This window comes from Gadus chalcogrammus, chromosome 10, assembly GCF_026213295.1.
Source record: "Gadus chalcogrammus isolate NIFS_2021 chromosome 10, NIFS_Gcha_1.0, whole genome shotgun sequence".
NCBI lineage: Eukaryota > Metazoa > Chordata > Actinopteri > Gadiformes > Gadidae > Gadus > Gadus chalcogrammus.
In genome coordinates this window covers 9,507,637-9,535,623 of record NC_079421.1, presented here as the reverse complement: position 1 = coordinate 9,535,623, position 27,987 = coordinate 9,507,637, and the positions used below count along the sequence as shown (strand labels likewise).

At 46.2% G+C, this 27,987-nt stretch overlaps 2 protein-coding genes across 4 annotated transcripts; both read right to left on the bottom strand.

Moving 5' to 3' along the window:
• Positions 1 to 491: 491 nt before the first annotated feature.
• Positions 492 to 18,364, bottom strand: LOC130391038 (hyaluronan-mediated motility receptor). 3 transcript variants are annotated; one of them, XM_056601225.1, is made up of 9 exons: positions 15,781 to 16,162; positions 15,573 to 15,644; positions 15,271 to 15,475; positions 14,924 to 15,156; positions 13,899 to 13,986; positions 9,474 to 9,586; positions 4,020 to 4,169; positions 3,710 to 3,797; positions 492 to 682 (listed from the first exon to the last, which is right to left on the bottom strand). In XM_056601225.1, the coding sequence occupies exons 3-9, from the start codon at positions 15,424 to 15,426 to the stop codon at positions 644 to 646; spliced, it is 867 nt and encodes a 288-aa protein (XP_056457200.1). In that variant the 5' UTR covers positions 15,427 to 15,475; positions 15,573 to 15,644; positions 15,781 to 16,162; the 3' UTR covers positions 492 to 643. The 3 variants fall into 3 exon arrangements, with proteins under 3 accessions (XP_056457200.1, XP_056457198.1, XP_056457199.1); XM_056601223.1 differs by lacking the exons at positions 15,271 to 15,475; positions 15,573 to 15,644; positions 15,781 to 16,162 and adding exons at positions 17,739 to 17,896; positions 18,182 to 18,364; XM_056601224.1 differs by having other exon boundaries at positions 15,573 to 16,162.
• Positions 18,365 to 21,862: 3,498 nt separating this feature from the next.
• leprotl1 (leptin receptor overlapping transcript like 1) lies at positions 21,863 to 26,191 on the bottom strand. The gene is made up of 4 exons (XM_056600975.1): positions 26,062 to 26,191; positions 25,259 to 25,334; positions 24,721 to 24,907; positions 21,863 to 23,820 (listed from the first exon to the last, which is right to left on the bottom strand). The coding sequence occupies exons 1-4, from the start codon at positions 26,075 to 26,077 to the stop codon at positions 23,704 to 23,706; spliced, it is 396 nt and encodes a 131-aa protein (XP_056456950.1). The 5' UTR covers positions 26,078 to 26,191; the 3' UTR covers positions 21,863 to 23,703.
• Positions 26,192 to 27,987: the final 1,796 nt, after the last annotated feature.

Below are 27,987 nucleotides of genomic sequence, written 5' to 3'. Positions count from 1 at the left end.
GTGAAGGGCAACGTAGACACAATATTTTCCATCAAGACAAATGTAATTTGTCTTCTCGTTTAATTCATGGACTTCAAACCAGGCAGTGGAAGTACATCAAAGCATTGGTCCATGGCAGGAAACTCAACTCTCATTTCTCCTCATACCACAGATGATTTAGGAAGCTCCAGTCCTGTTATTTACCAGACCAGCTCCTCTCGGATATGTACTGCACTTACGCCGGGATACAAGTCATTAGTGGGAGCATTCCGAAACGAGGGAGAAGATGAGAAGACTCGACTTGGCCGTGCTTCATCCTAGCCTCGTTTCCTGTTGACACCAGCTGTTTTGTTCCCCCCAGTGTCTGGCAGGAGAACACACCAAACCCAAACTCTCAGGTGCATTCGCTGGTCAGCAGGTGGTGATTACCGTGCTATTACCGCTAAACGGAACCAGACGTGCATGTTTGGTGCATGTGTAGACGAGAAGGAACCTCAACACAGCATGTCTTCATTGTCTCTTTATTATTTCACTGTTCACTCCACAATAACAACAGTGAAACCAGAGTGCGGACGGAGTTCCGACGTACAGTCTCTCTGGTGTTCTTCGATCTTCTAAAGAGGGCTGGGAGGAGAGTCACACTCGTCTGGTCGGAGGGAGAACCTCAAGGAGGTTTCTGCTCCGTGTCGACCACGCCTCCCACCTGAGGACACAAACGGCAACGTTTTAAAAGATCCCAAGCCCCTCAACCCCGTGTATAACTAACAACACCGACACGTCTCCTAGAGCCACCAGAGCTCCCGCCAGCGTCTGTGCCTGGCCAGACACGCAGGAACACTTGAATCAGGACGGCCTTGTTTCGCTGCTGATTTGTGGTGCAGAAGACGGACGGCTGTAACAAGCTTTTTCCGTTTCAAATCACAGCCTGTGAGCACGGCGTTCTGATAAATCACACGGAAACCATCACTCCGGCCTCCTCTCCGGCAGTCCCTGCTCCTCCTTCCCCTCCCTCCCCCTGCTCTTCCTCCTCCCCCTCCTGCTCCTCCTATCCCTCATTCTCCCATTGCTCCCCCTTCTCTTCCCTTCTTCCCCCCTTCTCCTCCCTCCTCCCCCCCTCTCTCCGCTTCTCCCCCCTGCACCCCCCCTGCACCTCCTTCCCCCCCTGCTCCCCCTCCTTCCACTCCTGTACCTCCTCCCCTCATTCCCCCCCTTCTCCTCCTCAACCCCCTCTGCACCTCTATCCCCTCCAGCGCCTCCTTCTCCGCCTGCTCCTCCTCCTTCCCCCCACTCCCCGCTGCTCCTCCTCCTTCCCCCCTGCTCCTCCTCCTCCCCCCACTCCCCCCTGCTCCTCCTCCTTCCCCCCTGCTCTTCCTCCTTCCCCCCCTGCTCCTCCTCCTCCCCCCACTCCCCCCTGCTCCTCCTCCTTCCCCCCTGCTCCTCTTCCTCCCCCCTGCTCCTCCTCCTCCCCCCCTGCTCCTCCTCCTCCTCCTGCTCTACTCCCCCTCAGAGTGGTGGGGGAAAGGCTGCATCATCTGTACTCAATCAGAATAATTATGTGAAGAAATGCGCTGCGGAGCCGGAGAGGTGGAGGGCCGTAGCACCGGGCCCCTGGCAGCCGCCTGCATCCAGACATTATTAGTCATCTCTGGGCTGCGCTTGGAAGCAGAGTGGGGCTGTTGGTGGGGCGCCATACGCAGACATACAGAGAGTGGGGGTGGGGGGAGGGAGGGAGACAGACAGAGACACAGAGAAGAGCCTGATGCGACTGTACTGTAAATGTTCCAATGATATATAGAGGTTCCAGTTCTCAACCTCACATGAACATCCCAAGGCTTTAGGAAAAACATCCTCAGGTTCTAGAAGAACACCAGAACTTACCAAAGTGTGTGTGTGTGTGGGGGGGGGGGGGGGTCGATAGGTGCATAGCTAGCCAAAAGCGAAAAAAACAAATAAAAACATGAGGTCGTTCACGATGAGAGCGTAATGAACCTCAAAGATGTGTAAACATTCTTCAAGGGTTAAATCACTTGCCTTTTTTTTGTAATGAATCCCAAATGGCCAACAATCCTACCCCTGAACCGAAAACTAAAGTGGCACCACAGGGGGTGAGGAGTTTGTTCACAGTGAGAACACGGTGCTCAGCACCTCGGTATTAATCTACACACAGGCAGCTGCTGTCTGCACCACATCAGGCCTCTGCATGGGAATCAGGCCACTCGTGTAATCAACATAGCCCAGATAATGCATTCCCCCTCTCATGGAAACCGGGAGACTTCCAATCCTCCGGAGGGTTAAATTATGGGATGTTTATATGCACACGCACATCATCGCTTAGAGGACTCCCGGTTTGAAGATATTTGTTTAAATCGTTCATGCACTCGACCCCGGCACATGCCTTCACATTTCTGAAGAGCTCTGGGTAACTCTCGCTAAGTTTATAATGCCGTGTTTATGGAGTATGAACGACAGGAACACAGAATGGTGAAGGGGCTGCATCCATTCTGCTTTCTCAGAACTTTCTGGAAGTGGGACAGCTTCACTGGGCCCTAGCAGCGGGGCTCATCTGGCGGGGAGCCTTGTGTTATGAATGTCTCCCCTTACACCCCTCTGGCCCTTGTTTTTGTATTCTAATTTGTGTTCTGAATCTTAAAGCACTGCAATGGGCCTGGCAGATCGCAACACTCAGATTCGTTGCGGACATCTCCCCAAAAAAACGATCCCATTCATCCAGAACGTATCAGGGTTCGTTGCTCCACAAACAAAAAGTGCATCGACCAAACGTGGACTTTTCCTTAAGAGACTGCAGTAGCAGCCGCTGGACCCCTGGAGAGGGGGGAGGGTAACCCCGCAGAGATACTGTGTGGTTTCCTCCCGCCCGTCCTAAACATCTCCTCCAGTCTGAGACCCTTGCAGTGCTTTGAGGCCATGCCAGTACCCAAGATGTATCAGGGCTCTGAAATCTGGAGGCAGGCTGTTTGGTTTACTGCAGCTGTCCTCGAATAAATATTATCCATGCAAATTAATCTCTCCCATGTCACGCCTGTTGCACTCGTCTGCAGTCCAGCGGTATCGGATCCTCGGGCTCAGTGGCGAAAACTGTTCAGAAACAAGCGTTTTTTAAGGAGGTGTACAGAGCATTCTCGTGAAGATTACATGCATTATGTTGCTAGAAACAATGCGTGGATCGAGTCGCACGCTGACAGGTCGGCATGTTGGTTTTGTATTTGATTTTTACAGACAGACAAATTGCTGCACGGACAGAAATAAAGGCGGCCCAGAATAACAGAGACGTCTTGCTGCATGGTCAGACAGGCAGACAGCTGCAGTAATCCTGGCACTTAGTGTACACACTTATTGTATGTTGCATGTTCTGGCACTTAATATAAGCACTTATTATATGTTGTAGGTCCTTGCACTTAAAAATAGTACTTAGCATCCTGTAGCGTCTTAGCCTAGCTATCTTTGTTGCATACGGGTAATGGGTTAAACTAGAGATTGTTAGTGCTTGGCTTACTGTACCGACAGTGATATATATTGTTTCGCTTTCTTTTGACAATTGTACTTGGATAAAAGCGTCTGCTAAATGCCCCCAAATGTAAAGCTAATGACAGACTGCAGCACGGATAGACATGCAGACAGACAGACTGCTCCATGGTCAGACATACAGGACTTTGCATGGAGACACAGCTGGTTTTGTAGACCACCAGTATGGTATGAAAGCTCTTCCTACCTGAGTGATGACTTTGTCCTCACACAGGGCTGACCACGGCTCCCCCTGCTGGTCAGCCCGGAACTCTGCACCACACATAGACTGGTGCCTGCACACACACACACACACACACACACACACACACACACACACACACACACACACACACACACACACACACACACACACACACACACACACACACAATGTTAAGGCTACACACACATACTATACGAAAGTATAGTGTGCATATGTATTAAGTAGGTGATTCAAACTTTATTCATAAAGCAGATTTGGTGCAAAACCACTTAAAGGTGATTGATTGATTTACCGATGCCTGGAGTTGCTGCCCCTGTCCTGCAGGGGGCAGCGGTACTGTCTGCTGCAGTGGGAACATCCCCTGGGCTTCAGGACGGTCTGCTCCAGGTCACTGACCTGCTGAACCACCGCCTCCCTCTCCTCCGTCAGACAGTCTTTGTACCTGCAGCCACAGGCCAACCAATCAGGAGAGACCAAGCGAGAGACGTGGCCACGCCCACTCTTGTGATGTCACAACATTGGCTTTCATTCCAGGTGTCTTAAGGAAGCTGGCGTAACGTGAATGATGTGTGGCTGGTAGCAGTATGGCAATATTAGTGTTCACCTCTAAATCATTAATAAAAAAGTAATTAGGAATTGATTTACCGTTAAGCGTCCTTTCGAGGTGTTACGTCATTATACTTAATACTTGAAACCACGTCAGCTAAATACTTGAAACTAGGGCTGGGCGATATATCGAATATATGCGATGTATCGCGAGATGTTCTCCAGGGGATGTATAAAATGCCCATATCGCGAACATCGAATATAAATTGGGACGCAATGTTTCTTTTTGCCGCCGCCGGCATACTCGTTGTGCTTTCACGCGACGGGGCGACAAGATCTCATACAAAGTGAACGTAGAGACGCGTATCTGCCAATCAGCGTTCAACAGCGTGGCCACTGAGTGACATGTGTAACGTAACAGCCAACCAGCGTTCAACCGTCAAACTCGGTGCAGTGCAGTCCGGGGTGAACTGCAGCACGGAGGAGAAAGTGATTGTTGCCGTTTGCGACTCCCGGAGCTCTATATATAATAATATATAATATAATATAATATAATTGGTTATATAATATCACGGATAAAAGCTCTGTGCGCATCCTGATGGCCGTAGCGTGGGGAGCTCTCATAGGGATTGGGCTTCTCGGGTTTTTATAACGCACAGCGTTCCCTTCTCTCCCTATTTCCGGTGGCTCTCTAAACTCACTCCCCCCGCCCATTGCGAGTCCACGAGATTCTCATGGACGCGCGTGTGTGACGTAGTCTGGAAGGCGCGCTGCTGTAGGTGCGTGTACCTCCGACCGGTGAGTGAGAACAGCCAGAAAGAGAAAAAAGGATGGAAACTGAGGATTTGGTTTCGAAAAAGAATAGCACTGGATCCTTCGTCTGGCAGTTTATATATAATAATTATTATTCAAACTGTTAATAAATAATTAACGGTTTGAATAAATGCTGTGTTGGTAAATCTAACTTGCTGTGATTTTCCTTTTCTTATGTGCAAGTTCTAAATTGTTCCAATAGAAAGCACTGATGAGTTTAAACAATATGTTGTTTCATGTAATCTACATGCAGACTTATGTTTCAGTAATACTAGAATTATTACTGACGTAACATTATGCCAGACATGGTTGAATCGAGCATTTATGATGTGCTCTAGAGGAGATTCAAAATATATCGAGATATATATCGTGTATCGAGATATAGTAAAAAAATATCGAGATATTCATTTTGGCCCATATCGCCCAGCCCTACTTGAAACCACGACTAGGTTAGGCATGGGTACCCAGTGACCTGTTTGCAACATAGGCTTACCTTATCTTATTTGTTAGGAGCGCAAAAATAGAAAAAAGTCAAGGCTAGGTATGCTAGCTGAACACGGTTAATATAAAAGGCTTGTTGTGCTGGCTTAACAAGGCTAAGTTAAGGCTCGTGGGCTAACTGAGCTAGCTGCTAGCTGAACTCTTGACGCAGAGCATCCAGTAGCGCGTCTAACTGAATCAAGTAAAGTTGGTACAAGATGAGCTAGCTTCTAGCTAACCTCTTGACGCAGAGCATCCAGTAGCGCGGCTAACTGAATCAGGTTAGGGCTAGGCAGGCCCGCCGCTCCCTATACGCAGAGTATGCAGAGTGCGTAGGGCACCAAGTACCTGAGGGGGCACCAAAAATTAAGGTTTGTAAAAAATAAAAAATAAAATATATTATTTAATTAAAAAAATATGTAAATTAGTTATGAAGAGGCCCACCGTGTTTGTTCTTAATTGCATAACCTATCACTCAATTTCGGCAAATTAGATGTTTTTACCTGATATATATTAAGGGGCTCCCCCCCCCCCCCCCGCTGGCGTAGGGCACCGAAACGGCCAGCAGCGGCCTTGGGGCTAGGGTTATGGTTGGTGCAGGATGAGCTAGCTGCTAGCTAACCTTTTGCAAAGAGCATCCAGTAGCGCGGCTAACTGAATTAGGTTAGGGTTACGGTACGGCCACACCAACCGCGTTACTCGCGTTAGGGGCGTCCAAACTCGGCATTTTTGCATAGGGAACCATTGGTATAGGCGCGTAGACGCGTTACATGCGTTGAAGCGTCGCGTTAGGGGCGATAAGGCTGATCCATACCTCCGGATACGGACAGTTTCGTCCAGTCCCGGAGGTGTTTCGTCCTATCTATCTATCCATCCATCCATCCATCCATCCATCCATCCATCCATATATATATATATATATATATATATATATATATATATATCTATATATATATATATATATATATTGTATTTGTATATACTTATATTATACTATATACCTGACATTTTTATTTTATAGTTTATTGTTATTGTTCCCACGAAACACCTCCGGGACCGGACGAAACTGTCCGTATCCGGAGGTATGGATCGGCCTTTAAGGCTGGTTTATGCTCGGTTACGTAAGCGTAAGCGCAAGCGCAAGAGGCCCTTGCGAGCCCTTGCGCCCCCCTTGCGCGACTTCTCACGTCTTGCGTGCGTCGGGCGATTTTTCTAGACTTGCGTCATTTTTTACGTAAGCTTTTACGCGAGTCGCCCAGCCTGCAAGGCTGTGATTGGTTTGCTGGTCTGGTTACTACTTCCTGTCTGGAGTATCACCCGGCAGGCTCATATACAAAAGCATTAACCTGAAGTGAAGTTAACTTTGCTGCCAACACATTATGTCGTTTTAAAATGTAGAGAGATATGCACATTTATACAACCCCAATGATCAACAACTTCATCACCCCTGTTCCTCTGTCTGTTGCCATCATTCACTGTGTATGGGGAGAACACGATCTGGCACATAAACAAACCAACGACTCCCACAGACAAAGACGCCTTAAAGGCGGCTGCATGCTTCAGCGTTGGTGTTACGTTGTTGCGCAAAATTTACTCAAAGCAATTCATGCTCCCTTTTAGGTTGCGCGTGTTGCGCGTGTTGCCAAGCAATTTACCGCCAGAACAGTAGGTGGAGTAATATGTGGAGGAAAGTTTTTCGTTGAAGACCACCTCGAGAATGACGTCTTTGTCTGTGGGAGTCGTTGGTTTGTTTATGTGCCAGATCGTGTTCTCCCCATACACAGTGAATGATGGCAACAGACAGAGGAACAGGGGTGATGAAGTTGTTGATCATTGGGGTTGTATAAATGTGCATATCTCTCTACATTTTAAAACGACATAATGTGTTGGCAGCAAAGTTAACTTCACTTCAGGTTAATGCTTTTGTATATGAGCCTGCCGGGTGATACTCCAGACAGGAAGTAGTAACCAGACCAGCAAACCAATCACAGCCTTGCAGGCTGGGCGGCTCGCGTAAAAGCTTACGTAAAAAATGACGCAAGTCTAGAAAAATCGCCCGACGCACGCAAGACGTGAGAAGTCGCGCAAGGGGGGCGCAAGGGCGCGCAAGGGCCTCTTGCGCTTGCGCTTACGCTTACGTAACCGAGCATAAACCAGCCTCAAGGCGCGTCAGACGCACGTAATTACGCACGTAAACGCAGTAACGCGCCCAACGCACCAACGCCCGGAGTTCAGAAATGTAAACTTTCAACGCTCCAACATGTGGCGCTTAGCCGCGATAGCCAATCAGCGTGGAGCTTGACCCGACGTCACTGGCAGAGAGTAGTGACTCGAGCTTGGACAGAAGCATACGGCCGACATCTTTCTTTATTCTGGGTGGAAATAGTAACATAGTTACGCTATTAAATGCGTTTATGGAAACATTTTTAGCGAGAAATGTGCATTTTACCTTCATAATGTTCGCTCGGTGAATGTGAAGGATGTTTGGTTTGATAGTTATGACGAAGAGGGAACACTCCGTTCACTTGCATGGACAGAGTCTCTGGTCGCTAAGCAACCTCAACGTCTTGGCGGACTATTTCTCTGCTGATCAACACTACGAATGCTGGAAACACACCAGACACACCATGTGAAGTTATTTAACCCGATTATTGTTATTTATATCAGAGATTATTTAATCAAACCCGATCTAAGCTCTATCACCCAAACACGGCGGCGTTTGGGTTTCCTACCTCGGACTCCAGCGCAGCCACGGGCACGGCCGACAACTATCTTTATTCTGGGTGGAAATAGTAACATAGTTACGCCATTAAATGCGTTTATGGAAACATTTTTAGCGAGAAATGTGCATTTTACTTTCATAATGTTCGCTCGGTGAATGTGAAGGATGTTTGGTTTGATAGTTATGGCGAAGAGGGAACGCTCCGTTCACTTGCATGGACATGGACTCATCTAGCTGCGTTGGCTCGTTGACGCGTTGGAAGCGTTGAACCACCACACAATGATCAAGCGTCAGGTTAGGCGCGTTACTCGCGTTATCCAACGTGAGTAAAGGCTGGTTTATGCTCGGTTACGTAAGCGTAAGCGCAAGCGCAAGAGGCCCTTGCGCGCCCTTGCGCCCCCCTTGCGCGACTTCTCACGTCTTGCGTGCGTCGGGCGATTTTTCTAGACTTGCGTCATTTTGTACGTAAGCTTTTACGCGAGCCGCCCAGCCTGCAAGGCTGTGATTGGTTTGCTGGTCTGGTTACTACTTCCTGTCTGGAGTATCACCCGGCAGGCTCATATACAAAAGCATTAACCTGAAGTGAAGTTAACTTTGCTGCCAACACATTATGTCGTTTTAAAATGTAGAGAGATATGCACATTTATACAACCCCAATGATCAACAACTTCATCACCCCTGTTCCTCTGTCTGTTGCCATCATTCACTGTGTATGGGGAGAACACGATCTGGCACATAAACAAACCAACGACTCCCACAGACAAAGACGTCATTCTCGAGGTCGTCTTCAACGAAAAACTTTCCTCCACATATTACTCCACCTACTGTTCTGGCGGTAAATTGCTTGGCAACACGCGCAACACGCGCAACCTAAAAGGGAGCATGAATTGCTTTGAGTAAATTTTGCGCAACAACGTAACACCAACGCTGAAGCATGCAGCCGCCTTAACGCGTTTGGTGTGGCCGCACCGTTAGGGTTGGTACAGGATTAGCTAGCTGCTACTGTAGGTCACCTTTTGACACACAGCATCCAGTAGCGTGGATAACTGAATCAGGTTAGGGTTAGGGTTGGTACAGGATGAGCTAGCTGCTAGCTCACCTTTTGACACAGAGCATCCACTAGCGCGGCTAACTGAATCAGGTTAGGGTTAGGTTTGGTACAGGATGAGCTAGCTGCTAGCTCACCTTTTGACGCAGAGCATCCAGTAGCGCTGCTGTTTGCAGAGCCGCTCGAACTGAACGGCTGTCTGCTGCAGCTTCTGAACACTGCTGCTGTTCTCCTGCTGCAGCACACACACCTATTGCACAAGCACACACACACACACACACACACACACACACACACACAGACAGACAGACAGACAGACAGACAGACAGACAGACAGACAGACAGACAGACAGACAGACAGACAGACAGACAGACAGACAGACGCACAAGCACACACACACACATACACAGAGAGACAGACAGACAGCCGCACACACACACACACCATTATGGGTACATTTGTATGCATGTTTCCAACTGTAACTGTATGCATGTGTTCCTTCAAAATCTTACAATAAAGATTGTGGAAGCAGAGACTTCCAGCTCCCCCTCATTTGTTTCGCTGCTCTAATGGAGACGTCTTGTGAGAAAGATTACTGTCGACATGGCCAGGTGCTTCTGTGATAGGCTGGGAAGAGAGTCTTGGGAAGAGATTCCAAGAGGCCGTGTATGTCCCGGAGCAGGGGAATTGGTTGTTGTTTCTTTCCAGACCTCGGCTCAGAATAATCTAGTTCTACCAAACTACAGCTTGGCACGTTAGGCCTCTGTTGTTGGCCACGGCGGGTGGATCGCATACAGAGCTGTTGTTTTGCCGGGGATTTAATGTTTCGTTGAATAATCAAGTAATTTGAACTACCTCAAGCGAAACAGTGGACCACAATGCATTGCTCTCCGCCGGCAGGAAGCCATTTTGGATCCGCCAACTTTAATTTATGTCGTCCAACATGGCCAACTGACACTCAAAGTATTTGAGAGAAGTTTGAGCCATTTGAAAACATTCTGGAAATGGAGTGTGTTTGGAAATGGGGATTGAAAGGGTTTAAAAATGTAACTTCTATCAGTGGCGACTCGCCTATAGAGGGCGCTGGGGCGCCGCCCTCCCACCGACCTGCCTCCCTGTTTTTTTTTTTTTGTTGTTTTCGTTTTTTTTTGGATAATCTTTCTCATTTTGAGATATAATCTATGTTGATTCGCTCGAATAATGCATTTACTTTAGAATATCTTTAGAATCCTCCATAATTATATCTTCATTCACTTTCATGTTCATTTTAGTGAAGTAGGTGTCTTCCCTGGGGTATGGAAGCATATATGTAGCAAAATTCAAATGGCAATGCAATTTGCAATTACATTATGAAATTTACAATTCATTATGCAATTTTATAATGTCATTTGTAAATACGTTATTCAAAGTGTATTTTAATATGCAAAGTGACAATGCAATCCTCAATTAAATTTGCAAAAGTTATAACAATAAAAATAGAAAAACATTTTGTCAAATTCTTTGAGTTCCTTTATTCAAATTGAAAAGCTATAGCGTCCCCGTGATTGCAAATCCACTTCGCCACGCTCCGTGTGTTGCGATATTCAAATTACATTTCAATCCGCAAAACGAACGCTTTGCAAAAGATTTGGCAAAACGTTTTGCAAAACGTTTTCCAAAACGTAATCCAAAATGTTATCCAAAAAGTCAATATGCAAAGTGTGAAACGTATCAGCCAATCAGCGTCTGGGCGGGAACTACGTCACTTGCTCGTAATTTTCTTGTCCACGTTCACTTCTAGTTCGTATGTGTCAGGTCCATGGTCACCAATGGATATTGATACGCTCCGAAGTTTGGCCGATGATGTGGAGAACAATCGTGTGGAAGACACAGATGCAGTAGATAGAGTGCGTGTTCTGGGAGATAGGATAGACGACTTATCCTCACTGGTACGTTTTGACGCCAGTGTGGTAAACACAAAGATTTCCCAAGTGCTACAGGCACTGCGAAACATAGGGTCGGGAGACCAGGGCCGCTGCTGGCCGTTTCGGTGCACTACGCGAGCATTTTATATATTAGCATACCTAATATATAAAAAGGGGCCCCTTTTTATATATTAGGTAAAAACATCTAATTTGCCGAAATTTTGTGATAGGTTATACAATTAAGAACAAACAACCGTGGGCCTCTTCATAATTAATTTACATATGTTTTTAATTGAATAATGTATATATTCTTTTTCTTTTTTACAAACCTTAAATTTTAGTGCCCCCTCAGGTACTTGGTGCCCTACGCACTCTGCGTACTCTGCGTATAGGGAGCGGCGGGCCTGCGGGAGACCCACCGTGGAGATAACCTTGGAGGCAATAGAAAGTGACGTAGTTCCCGCCCAGACGCTGATTGGCTGATACGTTTGGCACTTTGCATATTGACTTACTATTGGAAAACGTTTTGGATTACGTTTTGGAAAACGTTTCGTTTTGCGGATTGAAATGTAATTTGAATATCGCAACACACGGAGCGTGGCAAAGTGGATTGCAATCACGGGGACGCTATAGCTTTTCAATTTGAATAAAGGAACTCAAAGAATTTGACAAAATGTTATTCTATTTTTTTGTTATAACTTTTGCAAATTTAATTGAGGATTGCATTGTCACTTTGCATATTAAAATACACTTTGAATAACGTATTTACAAATTACATTATGAAATTGCATAATGCATTGTCGATTGCATGACGTAATTACTTATTTAATTGCAAATTGCATTGCCATTTGAATTTTGTTACATATATGCTTCCATACTGGGGCGCCAGTTCGCTCAGCCCAACAAGCCTGAATTTTTACCCAAGTTTTCCGGTTGTTAGGCAGAAAAGTACATAATTTCGCCAATCAGCGTCGTCGAATTGTATGGCTTGTGGGTGCTCAAAATATCGCCCCCAACACAGTGCACCGTCCACTGCACGTAACCGAGCATTTGCCATTACCTCAGAGATCAGCAACATGGCGACTTTGAGTACTGCTACTACTGTTTCCCTTTGAGTTCAGCAAGCCCCAAATTCAGTTAAGTCTTTGCTTATGAATCCATTCGAAAGAAGAACATTTGCAGAAAAATTGCAAGTAAAAGAACTCGGACCAGAAAAGCCAGAAGTGAACATAACCCAACAAGCAAGAGAAAAGGATAGAGCCTACAGGAGAAGTTTTTCCAGAGTTTGTTTCAGGTTTGGCTAACTAGCTGTGGGTATGCCAATGCAATTTTTTGCTTTCCTTGTATACTTTTTAAAACAAGTGCGTGTGATAGTTCGTGGACAGACAGGGCAGAACGGATAAAAAAAACACGAGCGAGCAAGAGTGCATATGAACAACTGTGAAGCTAGCCATGCTAGAGGTAAGCAACTTATATTTATTCCACTAGCCTATGTATTTATTTGTGTTTGTTTGCACATTTTTGTATTCAGAGTTGTCATTATTAGACATACTAGTATGCATACTGTATATATACTGGAGAATGCAGACATGTCTTTTTTTCCCACGTTCATGCTTTTTAATTATTACTTTAAGCTTTATTAAAAAATTAACTGGTAGGAGTATGACTTCATTGTATCGTTGAACTGGAACATGTTTTCTGTGGTTATTATTTCATAGGTCTGTGACACCATTATGAGCCATCCCAAGGAGAGGTTTTCTTTCACAAAGCATCTCATCAGTGCTACTCTGTTGCAAGGTGACTTGTTCCCCCCCCCCCCTCCCCCTTCCTGTGAGGTGGACACTGGTTGCAAACCCTCACAACCTCCCCCCACCCCTTTCAAGTGTACTGTATATAGTTCTCTGCAAACCTATGGTGGGATCAGGCCTTCAGTGTGCATATTGTATATAGTCCTCTGCAAACCTATTCCGTGTACATACATACTATAGTCCTCTGCAAACCTATGGTGGGATCAGGCCTTCAGTGTGCATATTGTATATAGTCCTTTGCAAACCTATTCAGTGTACATACTGTATATAGTCCTCTGCAAACCTATGGTGGCATCAGGCCTTCAGTGTGCATATTGTACTGTATGTAGTCCTCTGCAAACCTATGTTGGTATCATGCCTTAAGTGTGTCTTGAACAACCACACACAAAAGTTTGCACATTTACATGAATTGTGTGGAATTCCTATTTCATTGTATTTGTCTAAATGCAGACTGTAGATATATTTATGAGTGAAGTTTACCAACACAATGGCTTGGGCGTAACACACTCACCCATTATCTCTATCACTCCCTCTCTCACTCTCTCTCTAACTCACTCACTCACTCACTCACTCACTCACTTTGCCTTTATTATTTTGTCAGAATGCACCAGAATGCTTTGTTTGTTTGTGAAAAAAACACAAAAACATTTTCTGGGGGAGGATGCCCCCAGACCCCCCTACAGGAGCTTGGAATGCAAATGTTCAGCCCCCCCCTCAAATAAATTCCCCCCTCAAATAAAAAAAATAAAGAAAATATAACTACTAATTTGACTACTGTAGTTTAATCTGAGCATCAAATTCCCAAACTGGCTGGCCAGGTGTCATTTCAGTGAGTTGCAGTTCCCTCACCTTCCTCTGGTGGGCGCTCTGGAGCTGCTCCAGCTCCTCTCTCTGTTTCTGCCGGTGTCTCCGCAGGTCCTCGACCTCCGTTGATTTACTGTGGGGCACACGTTGATCCAGATAGACTCAGCCGCAAACAATCAAGATTGTTACGTATTTTAAGCACATAAGCTGCCCCCACATAGCCACTAGGAAGCAGGATCAAACACACAAGCTGCATTACCCTCACATAGCCACTAGGAAGCAGGATCGAACACATAAGCTGCAATAACTACTCCAGCCACAGATGGCAGCACCTTTAGACAGGTGAGGAGTGCGGAGCCATTACGTCACACCAGCCACACCCACTTCACAGCGCGGAGTTCAGATTTAGGCCAGAATTTACAGATACCCCGGCGTACCCCTTTAAGTCGTGTGTTATGTTAGGCTTCAAAGAAGAGGGGGATACTCTGAAATAAGGGGTCGGGGGGAGGGTATTTTGTGCTGACTCGTGGTATAACTTCGACCCGAGTTGTTTTCCTTCGGTCTTTATGTGACGTGCGAGGCGGGGATCGGTCGTGTGTCGATAAGCTGGCGGCGGCTTGGCAGTGATGTTGAGATGTTAATCAAACTGTGACAGCGCTTCGTTTGTTTTTATGTTTGTCTGCATAGTATCGCGTGTCCTTATCTGAAAATCCCGAAGAAAACTAAATGTATTTTACATTTTTTGTTTGCTCTGGCATGCTGAGGGGACTATAAGAACAGAAATGTTTAAATCGAACCGCGGCTGATTTAATACGTTTTAAGACAACAGTATGGGGTGACAGGAGAGTACACACACACACACACACACACATAAACAGACACACACCAACAGCTGTAGCCTATGCTACTGTTGGCTGTCATCATCGTCTGGTTTGATAGACAGTAAACAATCCAACAGTCCTTGTTACACTTTTTACTTTAAATAAAGTGGTCCTTTATTTTGGAAAATACCAAAAGGCACACTGCCCTCCTTCCATTACTAACTCTGCCCCTGACTTCATCGGGCCTACCTGTGCAGCTCCTCCTGGAGGCTGTCTACCAGTGCTGCTCTGTGCTGGGCCTCAGCGTAGAGCTCCTCCACCAGGCCCACCAGCTGCCCGTCGGAGCTCTGCAGCGCCAGCAGCTCAGAGCGGAGCTGCTCCAGCTCCGTAGCCAGCAGCTCGGTGTCTCTCAAGTTCTCCTCCGCCGTAGGGCCCACCTCCGCTCTCAGGCCCGCATGATGCTTAAGGAATTCCACCAGGCCCTATGGAGGCAAGGAACACAGAGGCCAGACCATAATAAGTAACCTAAGTAGCTCAAAGCATAACCATAGCAACTGAAGACTAACCGTGCAAGTGAACTGATTCATAATACACACTTCAACCCGAGGGTCAGTCGGTTTGTTTGGATCATATTTAGGAAGAATGCTACAGATATTAGGACGGTTCCCAGCAGTGAGGGAATCAGGCTTGGCTCTCTCTAGCTGGGTGGTGCTGAGATGGAAGCTGAGCTGCTCTTCCAAGATTCCCTCCATCTCCTTGTCTCAGGCCCAGCGGGTCTTCCACGCTGCATGGCATTACGTTCTGCAATAAGTAGTTGCGGTTCAGAGCCCTTATGGATAGGAGAGTGAAGAAAAACAGGTCAGTGGGTCTGAAGAAGAGATGGAATGGCCCGTCCCACCTGTCGCTTGAAAGGCGGGAATTGGACCAGGGTTGCTACAAGGGCGTATTCCGTAGGCTACGTTGTCAGCGCCTTCGCAGGTTGAAGGATCACGTCGTCACATTTATTAAGGAGACACAAAATCACACTGAAGGAGGTGTCATGCCAAATTTGTACCGGCTGCCAAATTTGTACCGGGCGCGTCATCCATACGTAATCCATTCCAAACCTGCATGGCAGCAGATGATCGCGTCGTCCGTTGCCGAGCAGGTTTCAAAAAACATTCGCGCTCATGTTGCCAAAGAGGAAATAACATAATACAGTTAACGGATCGCTAGATAATGTAATGTTTTGTTGGGTTCCTTAATAAACACACGATGTATCTTGGAACAGACATCAACATGCAGCGCGCCAATCCAACTGCGCATGCTCCGTGTGACGGTCTAATAACTGATGTTGATATCATTACAGATTACACTTGTTTTTACTATATATTTGTATTGTATTTAATTGTTTAATCAAATTTAGCAAGTAAACTGAGTGTTTAAAGCAGGTCATGGACGAAATAGCACAATACAGATAACGGATCGCTAGATAGAAGGTTCGCGAATGTTCACGTCATTCGCGGCAACGGACGAAGCGATCATCTGTTGCCAGGCAGATTTGGAGTGGATTACGTATGGATGACGCGCCCGGTACAAATTTGGCAGCCGGTACAAATTTGGCATGACAGAGGCACTGGCCTCCAGCAAGGAGGGATAGGACAGAGGGGCTCACTCTCAGGCCGTGAGTTCATTAACTGGACTGAGAGGTCCAGTTCCCCAGTCCTCCACCATCACAGGGCTCCGTAAGCCCCTACCCCCCACTGACTGCACTGTCTGCTGGGGAGGCCGGAAGGGGCACCTGGCTGGACCGGGCCCGTCCCAGGTGAGAAGGAGTCTAGCTCCATCGACCAGGAGCGCCAAACGCTGGCAGTAAAACCTTACTCACTCAGCAAAACACCCGCTGGAAAGTTCGGAATAACAAAGGGAAACTTGGAGGATATTTAAGAAAATGTTTTAGCCACATGTCTTCAGAACGAAAGTTTTTAAATATGACCGAAAGATCATAATCCCAAATGTAATGGTAATAAAATGTGTGGATGTCAACATGGGCACATAATTGGTGTGTAATTATTGTAATTATTGCCAGCTGGGCCAGCTGGCAGTTACGGGGCTCGGTGTAGTGGTTTGAGAAGGTGAGGAGGGTTTGAAGTTAAACTCTGGTGACGTTAAACGCCAAACACGTTCCAGGACATCACAAGGGAGTTGGTCGAGGGTAGGATGACGTTGCTAGGCAACCCTTTGATCACCACACGACACAGGAATACATCAAGACAGGGATAAAGCCTGAGAACAGACCTACTGGAGTAGAGTAAAGTAGAGTAGTCTCTAGTGCCACCTGGCAGCAGAATATGTAGAGAACAGTAGAAAGCGAATTAGACAGTAGAGTAATTAGTCAGAGTTCTGAAGAGCAGAAAAGAACCGCGGGCCAAGTTGACATTAAATCCTCTTGGAGTGAAAATGTACCGCATAATGCTCTGCGATGACTCAACTTAAATTAGTCAGACTTGGTACTTTAAATTCATAAGTTGTTCATCATATGAATTATACTCGAGAAACAGCTTTCATGGTTACGAGTCTTGTTGTTTGAAAAAACATTGAAACAACATTGAAATAAATACATTAATGAAAGAATATGTAGCGTATAATTTAAAGTGATGATAATTAGCTCTAAGTACACATATGTTTTGTGTGTATGTTCGCGTCAGATTATATGATTATATACAGATGATTATATACTCAGACATGCTTGCAAAGCGTTCGGGACTAAAGCACACCAATGAAGCTCTTGAATTGAAGGGGCCTCTGAACACTGACTGCTCCTCTGACCTGGGAGGGGGCCATCCTTGAGGTTAGATTTGTAATTTAATATTATCCTTTATTAAAAAAGGTACTCAGCATCCTGTATCATCTTATCCAAGCTTTGTTGTTTACAGGGAATAAGTTAACCTAGCGATTGTTAGTGCTTGGCACTTGATTCTGTGAACATCCTTACTGTACAGACATTGATAAAAACATACATTGATTTACGCGCAAACATTAGAGATTGCCACCTTAAGATAAAGAATCCCCTGTATCGCGCTACCTGCTGTCGGTTGAGGTGGTCCACCAGGTGGTCCTGTTTTCTCCTCAGCTCCACAATCATCTGCTCCTTCTGCTGGAGGTGAGCGGCCATCGCTTCCAGATCATTCTGTAGCCTCCGCTGTCTCTCCCTGGTCACCAAGGTGTCCCTCTCCAGCTGGGCTGAAGGACCGGCAACATTGTTAAGCACATGGGCTGCGGCCAAAGAGACCAGCTGACATTCTCTCATTCGTTAACGCAATGAATGGTTACTGAATACACGTTACTCATTTAAAATGAACAAGTGTAACCTCTGCAAGGCAAAGGTTACCCGGAATTTTCTCTAGATACGTCTCTGTAAATGCAGGGGGGGAGGTAAACATGAAATGTATGCACCCAACGCATGACCCCAAGGACCCAAAAAATGCGGTTCAGTGGAGGAGTGAGGTCCTCGTCTCAAGTGCTCACCTCTCTCGTGAGCCAGCCGGTGACACTTGGCCGTCAGGTACTGGATCTGACTGGAGTCTTCGTCTCGCGCTCTGAAAAACCTCCTCATCCTCCCTCGGCTCGCTCCGGTCTACCTGGTGTCTCGACCGAGTCCTCAGAGGTCAGAGACCTCACAGACCAGAGACCAGAGTCCTCAGAGATCAGAGTCCTCAGAGACCAGAGTCCTCAGAGACCAGAGTCCTCAGAGACCAGAGTCCTCAGAGACCAGAATCCTCAGAGACCAGAGTCCTCAGAGACCAGAGTCCTCAGAGACCAGAGACCAGAGTCCTCAGAGACCAGAGACCAGAGTCCTCAGAGACTAGAGTCCTCAGAGACCAGAGTCCTCAGAGACCAGAGTCCTCAGAGACCAGAGTCCTCAGAGACCAGAATCCTCAGAGACCAGAGTCCTCAGAGACCAGAGTCCTCAGAGACCAGAGACCAGAGTCCTCAGAGACCAGAGTCCTCAGAGACCAGAGTCCTCAGAGACCAGAGTCCTCAGAGACCAGAGATCAGAGTCCTCAGAGACCAGAGTCCTCAGAGACCAGAGTCCTCAGAGACCAGAGATCAGAGTCCTCAGAGACCAGAGTCCTCAGAGACCAGAGTCCTCAGAGATCAGAGTCCTCAAAGATCAGAGGGCTGGGTTTGGCCTGCCTGGGGGGGTGCAAACCCAAATCGATGCAAAACTTCCAAAGGGCAGCATGTGTTCTCCATTCTCTCCAGGGGGGTCAGGTTGGTGTTCCGTCTTCTGCAGGAGCCCAACAGTGTGCAGGACGGCTGCGTTGAGCTGGTGCAGCGGTGTCGGAGGCACTGTGCATGTAGAGGCGTGCACGTGGAACACGCCTACTCAAGGCAAGTTTCAGCATCAGTCCAAGTCTGTCATGAGTTATGAGTCCGTTTTCATAACTCGGGGCAAGGGGTGCGCATCTGTAAGGGTGTGGGAGAGCATCTAACCTAGATAGTCTGACTGAACAAAAACATGTGTTAACAAATAAACAACTTTTTGATTTGATGTTATGCAATACAACTAATGATGACATTATTCCATGTGAGCCGGTATGCAAATACCTGGTGGAGTCAGTCTGACATGTTGGCTCTAGCAGGTGAAGGAACCTTCCAGATCTTCGCCCTCGGGGAAGATCATACAATTTTCTGTAGCAGCTCTATCTGTATATAATACCTCGGGTGGTGATGGACCTGAAGTCAAGCTCTGAATACATGGACACAAAGACAGGGATGTCTTGACAGAAAGCCTGAAGCTTACCCCGTCATGGGTGAACTCCTGATAGATAATTTTTTCAAGCAGCATGGGGCAAAGGATGAGTTGAGGCAAGCAAGAAAAATGAATGAATGACTGATCGGTCATTTTGTGAGTTTATTTCAGGGATTAAATTAAATAGACTGAAATAAAATAATGTTGACTGTGGATTATTACACAATGTCTATGTGCTCTGTTACCCTGCCATATATTATATTAACTCTCCTTATTGTCGAATGGAAAGACTCAGCTCACAGAGCAGCATGTGTCAGCGTGTTCCAGCCTGTCCCGTCCCTGCAGGAGTTCTCAACTGACCCTGAACTGTCTGAACGCTACACTACTGGGATGGCTCCATTCCTGGTCTACAACAGTTCCTCTCCAGACAGCGAGGGGGCGCCAAACCCACACTACCCAGGACTTCGATTTAAATTTTTAGCTTTAGATTTAAAATCACTTCACATCAGGTGCGTCCTGATGGATGATGATGAGAAGGCAGAAGCGCGATACGCCCTTTCTAACTCTCCGGTCAAATTGTCAGATTGAAATTTGCTAATAATTTGTCTAAATAATAGTCTGCTGACACCGTCCCCTCTTATCGATGCCGTAAGTATGCGACGAGATGCCCTCTCTGTGATGACAGCTCTCCGTGGCTACGGAGGATTGCATTTCTCCACAGCCGTCGAAGTCCTCATATGCGATATGAACGACTTTTATCCAGATTGGGCCAAGCGCGAAAAAAATTGCCTGTGTGATCCCTGTCTCGATTGTTTTGTGTGATTTGACCGGCAGTTTGTCTGCTTATAGGTCGGAATGAAGCGGCCACCGATTATTGACAGGGTGGATACTTTATTCTACCGGACTCGTTCGCTTCTTCACTAGACACACACGCTACCGCTCGCTCTCCTCGCTCGTCCAATCACTCGCTGACGTCACTCACACACACACATACGCACACTGCCATTCTCGCGCACACACATACGCTACTCGTAACACATGCCTCGTTATTGCGACGTTCATGTTAGGCGTTCATGTTAGGCGTTTTTTTCCATCTATTGAAAGTTAGGCTATTAAACATGTTGCATTCTATACGGCCTGATTATGTCATTGTTTAAGCTACATAGCCTAATAAGAAGCCCTAATAGGATATTTGACTAAACCAACCAAACTTTAAGCTTTTTAAATTTAAAAAAATCGTGGGATGTATCGAACCGTGGGTCGAAAATCGTGATACAAACCGAATCGTGAGTTGGTGTATCGTTACAGCCCTACTATGAATAATAATCTAATGTACATATTATTGTTGCCTATACTTGGGTTATCTATAAAAGAAGAATCGGTTAACTCCATTCACTGAACGGGGCGATCCACTTTATTTCAAACGCTGCCAACACAGAGTCAAAACAGCAACCCACACGCAGACACTTCCGTTATCCTCCTATGCATTCATCAGTGCTTTTAGACGTGTTTCCAATGGCTTTGTTTGTGCGAAAGAACGGGCTGCGTTCAATGAAATCAAAACCAAAACGGATTAAGCCTTCTTTTTATGTCCATGATTGAGCCCTGTTTATAAACAACCCTTCCGGGTTTTGTCCGTTGGCTTGTGTCGATACGTCATCTGTAAGCGCAGGACCCCGAGTCGATATGGCAGCAGAGTCAATCCGGTACCCACACCGGTGGTAAAAGAGATCGAAGGAAGAAATGTGTTGTAGTGGCTGAGAATAGCCTGTATGGGGCAGTCGAGAACACAGCCATAGACATGGCTGGGTCAGCTCAACCAACCCACAGGGAGGTAGTTACCTTCATACTCTGTCTACCAAGTCAAGGTCAAGGTTAAGGTCAAGAGGTGAACATCCTAAGAGAAGAAGGGATGGGCGTTGATGGAGTTTAAAGGATTGGTAACATCACAGCGGTTGTCTTATAGTTGAGTGCATTAGTCTATCGGGGTCTTCATACATATTCATGAATCCATGCCCTTAGTGAAACTGACTTTAATCAACAGGGGCAGTTATGTATATTTATTTAAAAAAAGAATGAAGTTGTGTGATGGACTCAACCCCAGTTCAGAACATTACCATGGTAACACACAGCTATTGGACCACCGAGGACGAGTCTTAAGTCTTTCAGTTGACCTGAACACTGCTTATAATTTAAAATGGCGATCAATCATCTCCATAATTTAAGAGTTTGAAACAATGAACTTTTTCTGTATTCATGTTTCAATCGTTATGTTTCTGTGTTTCCATGGAGATACAGATGTTATCCAAGACATGGAGAGATATGCATCTTTGGTCGTTAAGAAATGAATCTACTCATGGAAGGCACTTCAGATAAAAGCCTTCAGATGGCATGCATTAAATTGTTATTATCTTTGAGGCATCTTTTCCAAATAAGCGCACATAACATGTATTTAATAATGCAATGAGAGGATGTTCAAAAATGGCATTTATTTAAAAAATGAAAGCCAAATGCGGACACAAGCCTCCCGAACACAAAGTCTGTAAATACAAAATGGCATTGGATATCTACACAAAACAGTCAACAGAATGAATAAATTAACATACCGTCCGGATCTGCGAAGTAAGATAAATAAAACAAAATGAAAGCACAGACCCAACCAACCCCACAGACACAACGCACCAGTTCTCAAGATTCAGGGCGCATCTCTGAGGAAGACTTAACAGTGTCAAACTAAGTCTCAAAATCAAAACATGCATGAGACAGGTGATTAGGGGATATTAACAAAGAGAAAATACACAACAGTTTGCTCCTAGTCTTCAGTTTAAACACACTGTTACATGGAATACACACGAGATAGATCAGTAGTTTGTAACAATGCCATTAGATAAAAGGTACATTTTTAATTAATTCACTTGAAATTGTGTTGTGCTGGAGATACAGTATCTCAACACAGGTGGGCTAAATGAGGAACCAATCCAAATGAGTTTATATACAATCAGTATCCTTATTTTGGCATCTCCCAGGGGGCACCATGCAAATAAAAAACGAAATGTTACACTCACTCATTCACACTCTCTCGCTCTCTTACCCTCTTACTTACTGACTCACTCACAGGGTAACTCAGCTAGGGTGTTGAACTCCACTAAGCTGCCAGGAAACCAGTTCTCTGTAAAAGCAACACGGGTACTCTGGCCTGAGTTTGACCCTGCTGTTCTTATGTTCCGGAAACAAGGCATAAACTCAAAGAAACTACAGGAGAAAACAAAAATAGATCAATTGAACTGTCCAAAACTAATGTCACATCTAGCCGGTAATGGTGTGAGTAGATTGGCTGAGCTTTGCGTGTGAGTAGGGTTTGTTAGCCCAAGTACACCACATGACTGTTGGCTGTAAGCCGAACTAAGCTAATCTCTCACCGGCTGGGGGCTTCTGTTAGCCCCACCCACTGCAACATATGAACCGCAATATATATATTATATATGAGCTTGGCAAGGGAGTGAGCCTCACTGTGTGGCGGAACAATGGGACAGCCGTCCTGTATTCAGCCATTTCACAGTGATACAGAGAAGCTATGCAGTTCAACTGACTCCAGATCCATGTTATTGAGGACCAGGTAGGGGTTAGGGGTCATCTAACCCCCAGACTACACCTGACAGTGTTGGATGTTTTCCATCCATTGGTTTTTCGATGTGATACTAAATAATCTACAGTCTTCCCAGCTGGAATCTATATAAAAGCTTCCTCTGCTCCTCAATGCCTTCGCTTAAGATAAGCGGTTGCGAGAACTTGTTAACAGCAGGTGAGGAACCTTTATTGTTTGAGTTAGAATCTAGCGGGTCTAGCCTACAGAAGACGTGGTCAGAGGTCGGGATGTAAGGGGAAGTAACAGCAAAAGCTCCATCTCTTTTCCACACTGAGAACTTTATCCAACATGAAACAACCACACTATTCCTTCTATTCGGTCCACTCTTGGTTTTACATTAACATTTTTCTTAACACGCTTGCACACAAAACACACACATCTCTGGTCTACGTCGCTCCTCTTCCGGAACGTGATGAGCGTACGTATGCATCATGATGACCACGCTTTAAACCTTCATCTTCAGAGTGGGGGTCATTTTTCGCCTCTCAGGGAACGTCTTGTATGTGTGTTTGGATGGATGGGCGGCCCGCAGTATAAATAACAATAAAAACCAACCAATCAGAACAACAGTAATCATTGCAACGCTACTTAAAAAATACAAACTAAACTATTCAGACCAAGACTCCTCTTCCTCCTCCTTCTTCTCGTCTACCACTGCTGCCAGCTGAAGTCGTCGTTGGTCCCGAACACCATGAAGAAGCCCAGGATGGTGGAGAAGATCACCAGGTTCCCGGTGAGCACCAGCGCACACGCTCCCCAGGCGATCTGCGGACAGCAAGTGTTCACGTTAGCATGCATGCTACTTAGCATTCATTCAGTGCGTTCATTAAATTCACGAATCAGACATTCAACTTGTACGGTGCTTCCGAGTTCTTTCTGAGTGGCTGTTCAAAGGAGCCAGAGTGCCTGGAGATTTTGTACTTGATAATAAGTTTTATCGAATGTAGCACACAGTCAGTTCAGATACGTGTCATTAATGAGCAGGTAGGGGTTAGGAGGAGGCCTACATGTTAGACCAGTCTTTCCAAAAGACTGGGAGATTTGAATTGGGTCGCTAAATAAATGTATATTAGAAAAAGATTATAATAATAATACTTCGGCACTAATTTGGCATCCATTTCTACAGTTTCAGTTTTGACTGTCTTACTTCTTGCTGCTGAAACACCAGAATTTCTCCCCTGGGGGATTAATCAAGTTTTATCTTATCTTATCTTAACTTATTGATTGATTGATTGACTGTATGATAACAACAGCTGCCCATAAATACACGCCTACCTGTTCGGCACGAGCATTTAAAAAAAACTTTAAACAAGAAGCTACTATTTTTTATATTGGGTCGCGATGGTTTGTAATTTCCAAAAAATGGGTCCCCGGAAAAAAAGTTTGGGAAACACTGGGTTAGACGGCCGACATTGGGAATCAAACCCTGAACCTTGCAAACGCCCTAACAAGCAGACTATCCTGCCCTCAGGATGGTGACCATGTGGCCTCTACCACATGTTCAGTTTAAAAACAGATACAAAGATAATAAAAAAAAAAGCGAATGCGTTAATGAAGAGATCAGCATTCATCTGAATATCTATTATCCTCTCAATGAACTGGCTGTATTAGAACAGCCCTTTATGTTATTAACTTAGGATAATTCATGATTGAGCGTTCACTTACAACTGTGGCCCTGGCGAAGACGATGGGGAGGCCGAAGGCCGAGATGACGATGCCCGTGGTCAGGAATATAGCAAGCTCTTTACAGGCATTACTAGCCGAGTCAGTGTCATCCACCACCCTCCGAGAGATACAGTAGGGGACGGGGGCCAGGATGTAGAAGAAGAGGAGGAACAGAGGCCAGTATGTACTGCAGAGACAGAGACAGACAGACAGAGATTAATACAGTACAAGACAGACGACAGATTTTAAGAGTTTAAAGATTCCATACTCAAGAAACCAGCGAATCCCGAAAGTCGTTTTGATTTAGAAAGTGGTTTTTAATCCATTTCATGTTTTACAACTTTCCCTAAACCAGACAAATCTTCTTGTTCACACTCTACATCAAATCAGGAGACGGCCAGTAAGCCCACAGGAAACACTATAGGCAATACTGTGTGTGTGTGTGTGTGTGTGTGTGTGTGTGTGTGTGTGTGTGTGTGTGTGTGTGTGTGTGTGTGTGTGTGTGTGTGTGTGTGTGTGTGTGCGTGCGCGCGCTTACTTATACACCGGGAGAGCACATCCCAGCATGAGGAACATGAGTCCAACCGCCCCCCCGAAGGACAGGCTGATGAGAGCTGGACAGAGAGGGGGGGGTACAGAGGTTAGTGTGATCTCTGGACACAGGGTGTGTTGGGTTAACAGGGCAACGGACATTATTATTAGTGAGAGAGACACAGGACAGAGCGACAGACACAGGAAGAGAGACCGAGAGACACAGGAAGAGAGAGACAAAGGAAGAGAGAGCAAGAGAGAGAGAGAAAATCAGAGAGAACGGCCGCAAGGGGAGACGGAGACCATGTGATGAAGCAGGTGATTTCACAAGTCCTTCAATGAGACGGTAACTCGTGAATGCTGTGATCGCTCGGCTAAAGGTCCTCTGTGAGAACTCAATACGCGGATTGGAAGTAATGAAACGGGCAACTTTCTCACCACAACAGCACACATAATTCATTAATCCTGATAGTGTGATGAGCAGTCAGCTCTTGTGTAGTGATTTTAGAGTCGTTGGAGTTGTGAGGTTATCCATCAGTACGTTTAATTGTGCAGTCCAACAGGAACACAAACGTCCGGACCAGACCCCTTCCGAGCGGTTCACGATTGCCATTGTCTCATCAAAGTTCGGGTTGTTCGGCTAACGCTAGCGCAGTCTGCTCTGCACACTGGCCTTGCGGTGGCTTCCTGCAGCCTAGCTCCACATAGCAACACAATGAACGCAGAGGCCACAGTGAGTCGGTCATAAACACAAGACGCCGATCCCATCACCTCCTGATTAAGGACGGATCGATACTGAAGCCCGCTTACCTTTGATCCCGGCCATGTTTCCTGAACAGAAGCTTGTCACACAGTCCGAGCAGAACGACAACAATGCCCCCTCCTAGCTCACCGCTGCAGCCTCCTGCAGATCCTGCGTGCTGCTGCTGCCTGGGCTTCGAGGAGGACCACTGCGCATGCCCAGTGCGGTCGGTAAATCGAAATCAAAACACCGAAAAGCAGAAAAACTAAAATATTTCATATAAATAAACAAAAAAGTAACATAAGAAATAAATAAATAAAATATAAGATATAAGTCATTTAAATTTAAAAAAAGGTATGTCGTTTTTTATTCGTTGTATCTCTGGCGGTTCTGGTTTAAAGGCCCACTATGCAACTTTTTTAGCCAAAATTACATTAAGTATGCAGGTTGAGAGTTATGCTGATGGTTCTGCATCCATTTCTGGGTCGATTGGTGGGTGTGTCATTTACCCATGTCGCCTCTCCAGTGAAAAAGCGCATATGCAACTTGCTCTGTTCGACCGACACAATCCGGATGTGACGCAACGGAAGTATCCTCGAAAATGTAGTCAGATTGTAGTTTCGAAAATGCTTTACGGCACAGACACACACCCAAACATGGCACCGGCTAGATATAAACAGCCAGTTGCGAGGCAATTGTTGCATTCATCATGGATCAAACGACTAATGGTACGGCCACACCAACCGCGTTACGCGCCTAACCTGACGCTTGATCATTGTGTGTCACAAAAATGGTTCAACGCGCCCAACGCGCCTGTGGCTGCGCTAGAGTCCGAGGTAGGAAACCCAAACGCCGCCGTGTTTGGGTGCATGATAGAGTTTAGATCGGGTTAGATTAAATAATCTCGGATATAAATAACGATCTCATCTCATCGTCATCCGTTTATCCGGGGTCGGGTCGCGGGGGGAGCAGCTCAAGCAGGGGGCTCCAGACTTCCCTTTCCCGGGCCACATTGACCAGTTCTGACGGGGGGATCCCGAGGCATTCCCAGGCCAGTGTTGAGATATAATCTATCCACCTAGTCCAGGGTCTTCCCCGAGGTCTCCACCTAGTCCAGGGTCTTCCCCGAGGTCTCCTCCCCACTGGACGTGCCTGAAACACCTCCCAATGGAGGCGCCCAGTGGGCATCCTTGCCAGATGCCCGAACCACCTCAGCTGACTCCTTTCTAAGTAAAGGAGCAGCGGCTCTAATCCGAGTTCCTCACGGATGACTGAGCTTCTCACCCTATCCCGAGACGCCAGCCACCCTTCTGAGAAAACTCATCTCGGCCGCTTGTACCCGTGATCTCGTCCTTTCGGCCATCACCCAACCCTCATGACCATAGGTGAGGATAGGAACGAAGATCGACCGGTAGATCGAGAGCTTTGCCTTGCGGCTCAGCTCTCTTTTCGTAACAACGGTGCGGTAAAGCGAACGCAATACCGCCCCCGCTGCTCCGATTCTCCGGCCAATCTCAAGCTCCATAGTACTGTAGCGACCCTGGGACAGTTAAATAGTTTGTGTGTTATGTGTTACATTATATTTCGTTGTCCGTTATGCCAGTTGTTCTATGTGCATGTATTGTAATGTTATTCTTGTCAATCAGCGTGGGGGGCGAATCATTAGGTCAGCTGGGGGAGGGCCTTGGAAGAACAGGAGGGTGGGGGCCTGCACGCGAGTGAGGCCGTGTTGCCGGGGTAACCGGGGTTTGTCTGGGTCCGGTTTTTCAGCTGTTGGTTACAATGTTGTTACAATGTTACGGGTTTCTGTGACCTGGCTTTTGGTCCATTAAAAACTACCTTCAACTAATGACTCGACATGATTATGTCACCGGCGAGGTCGTTACATTGGTGTCAGAAGTGAAACTATTATCATTATTATTATTATTATTTTTTTTTTTTCTCGGTCCTGCTGTGCTCGGCGAGTCAGCCGAAGTTGCTATCGCCGTTAGCCC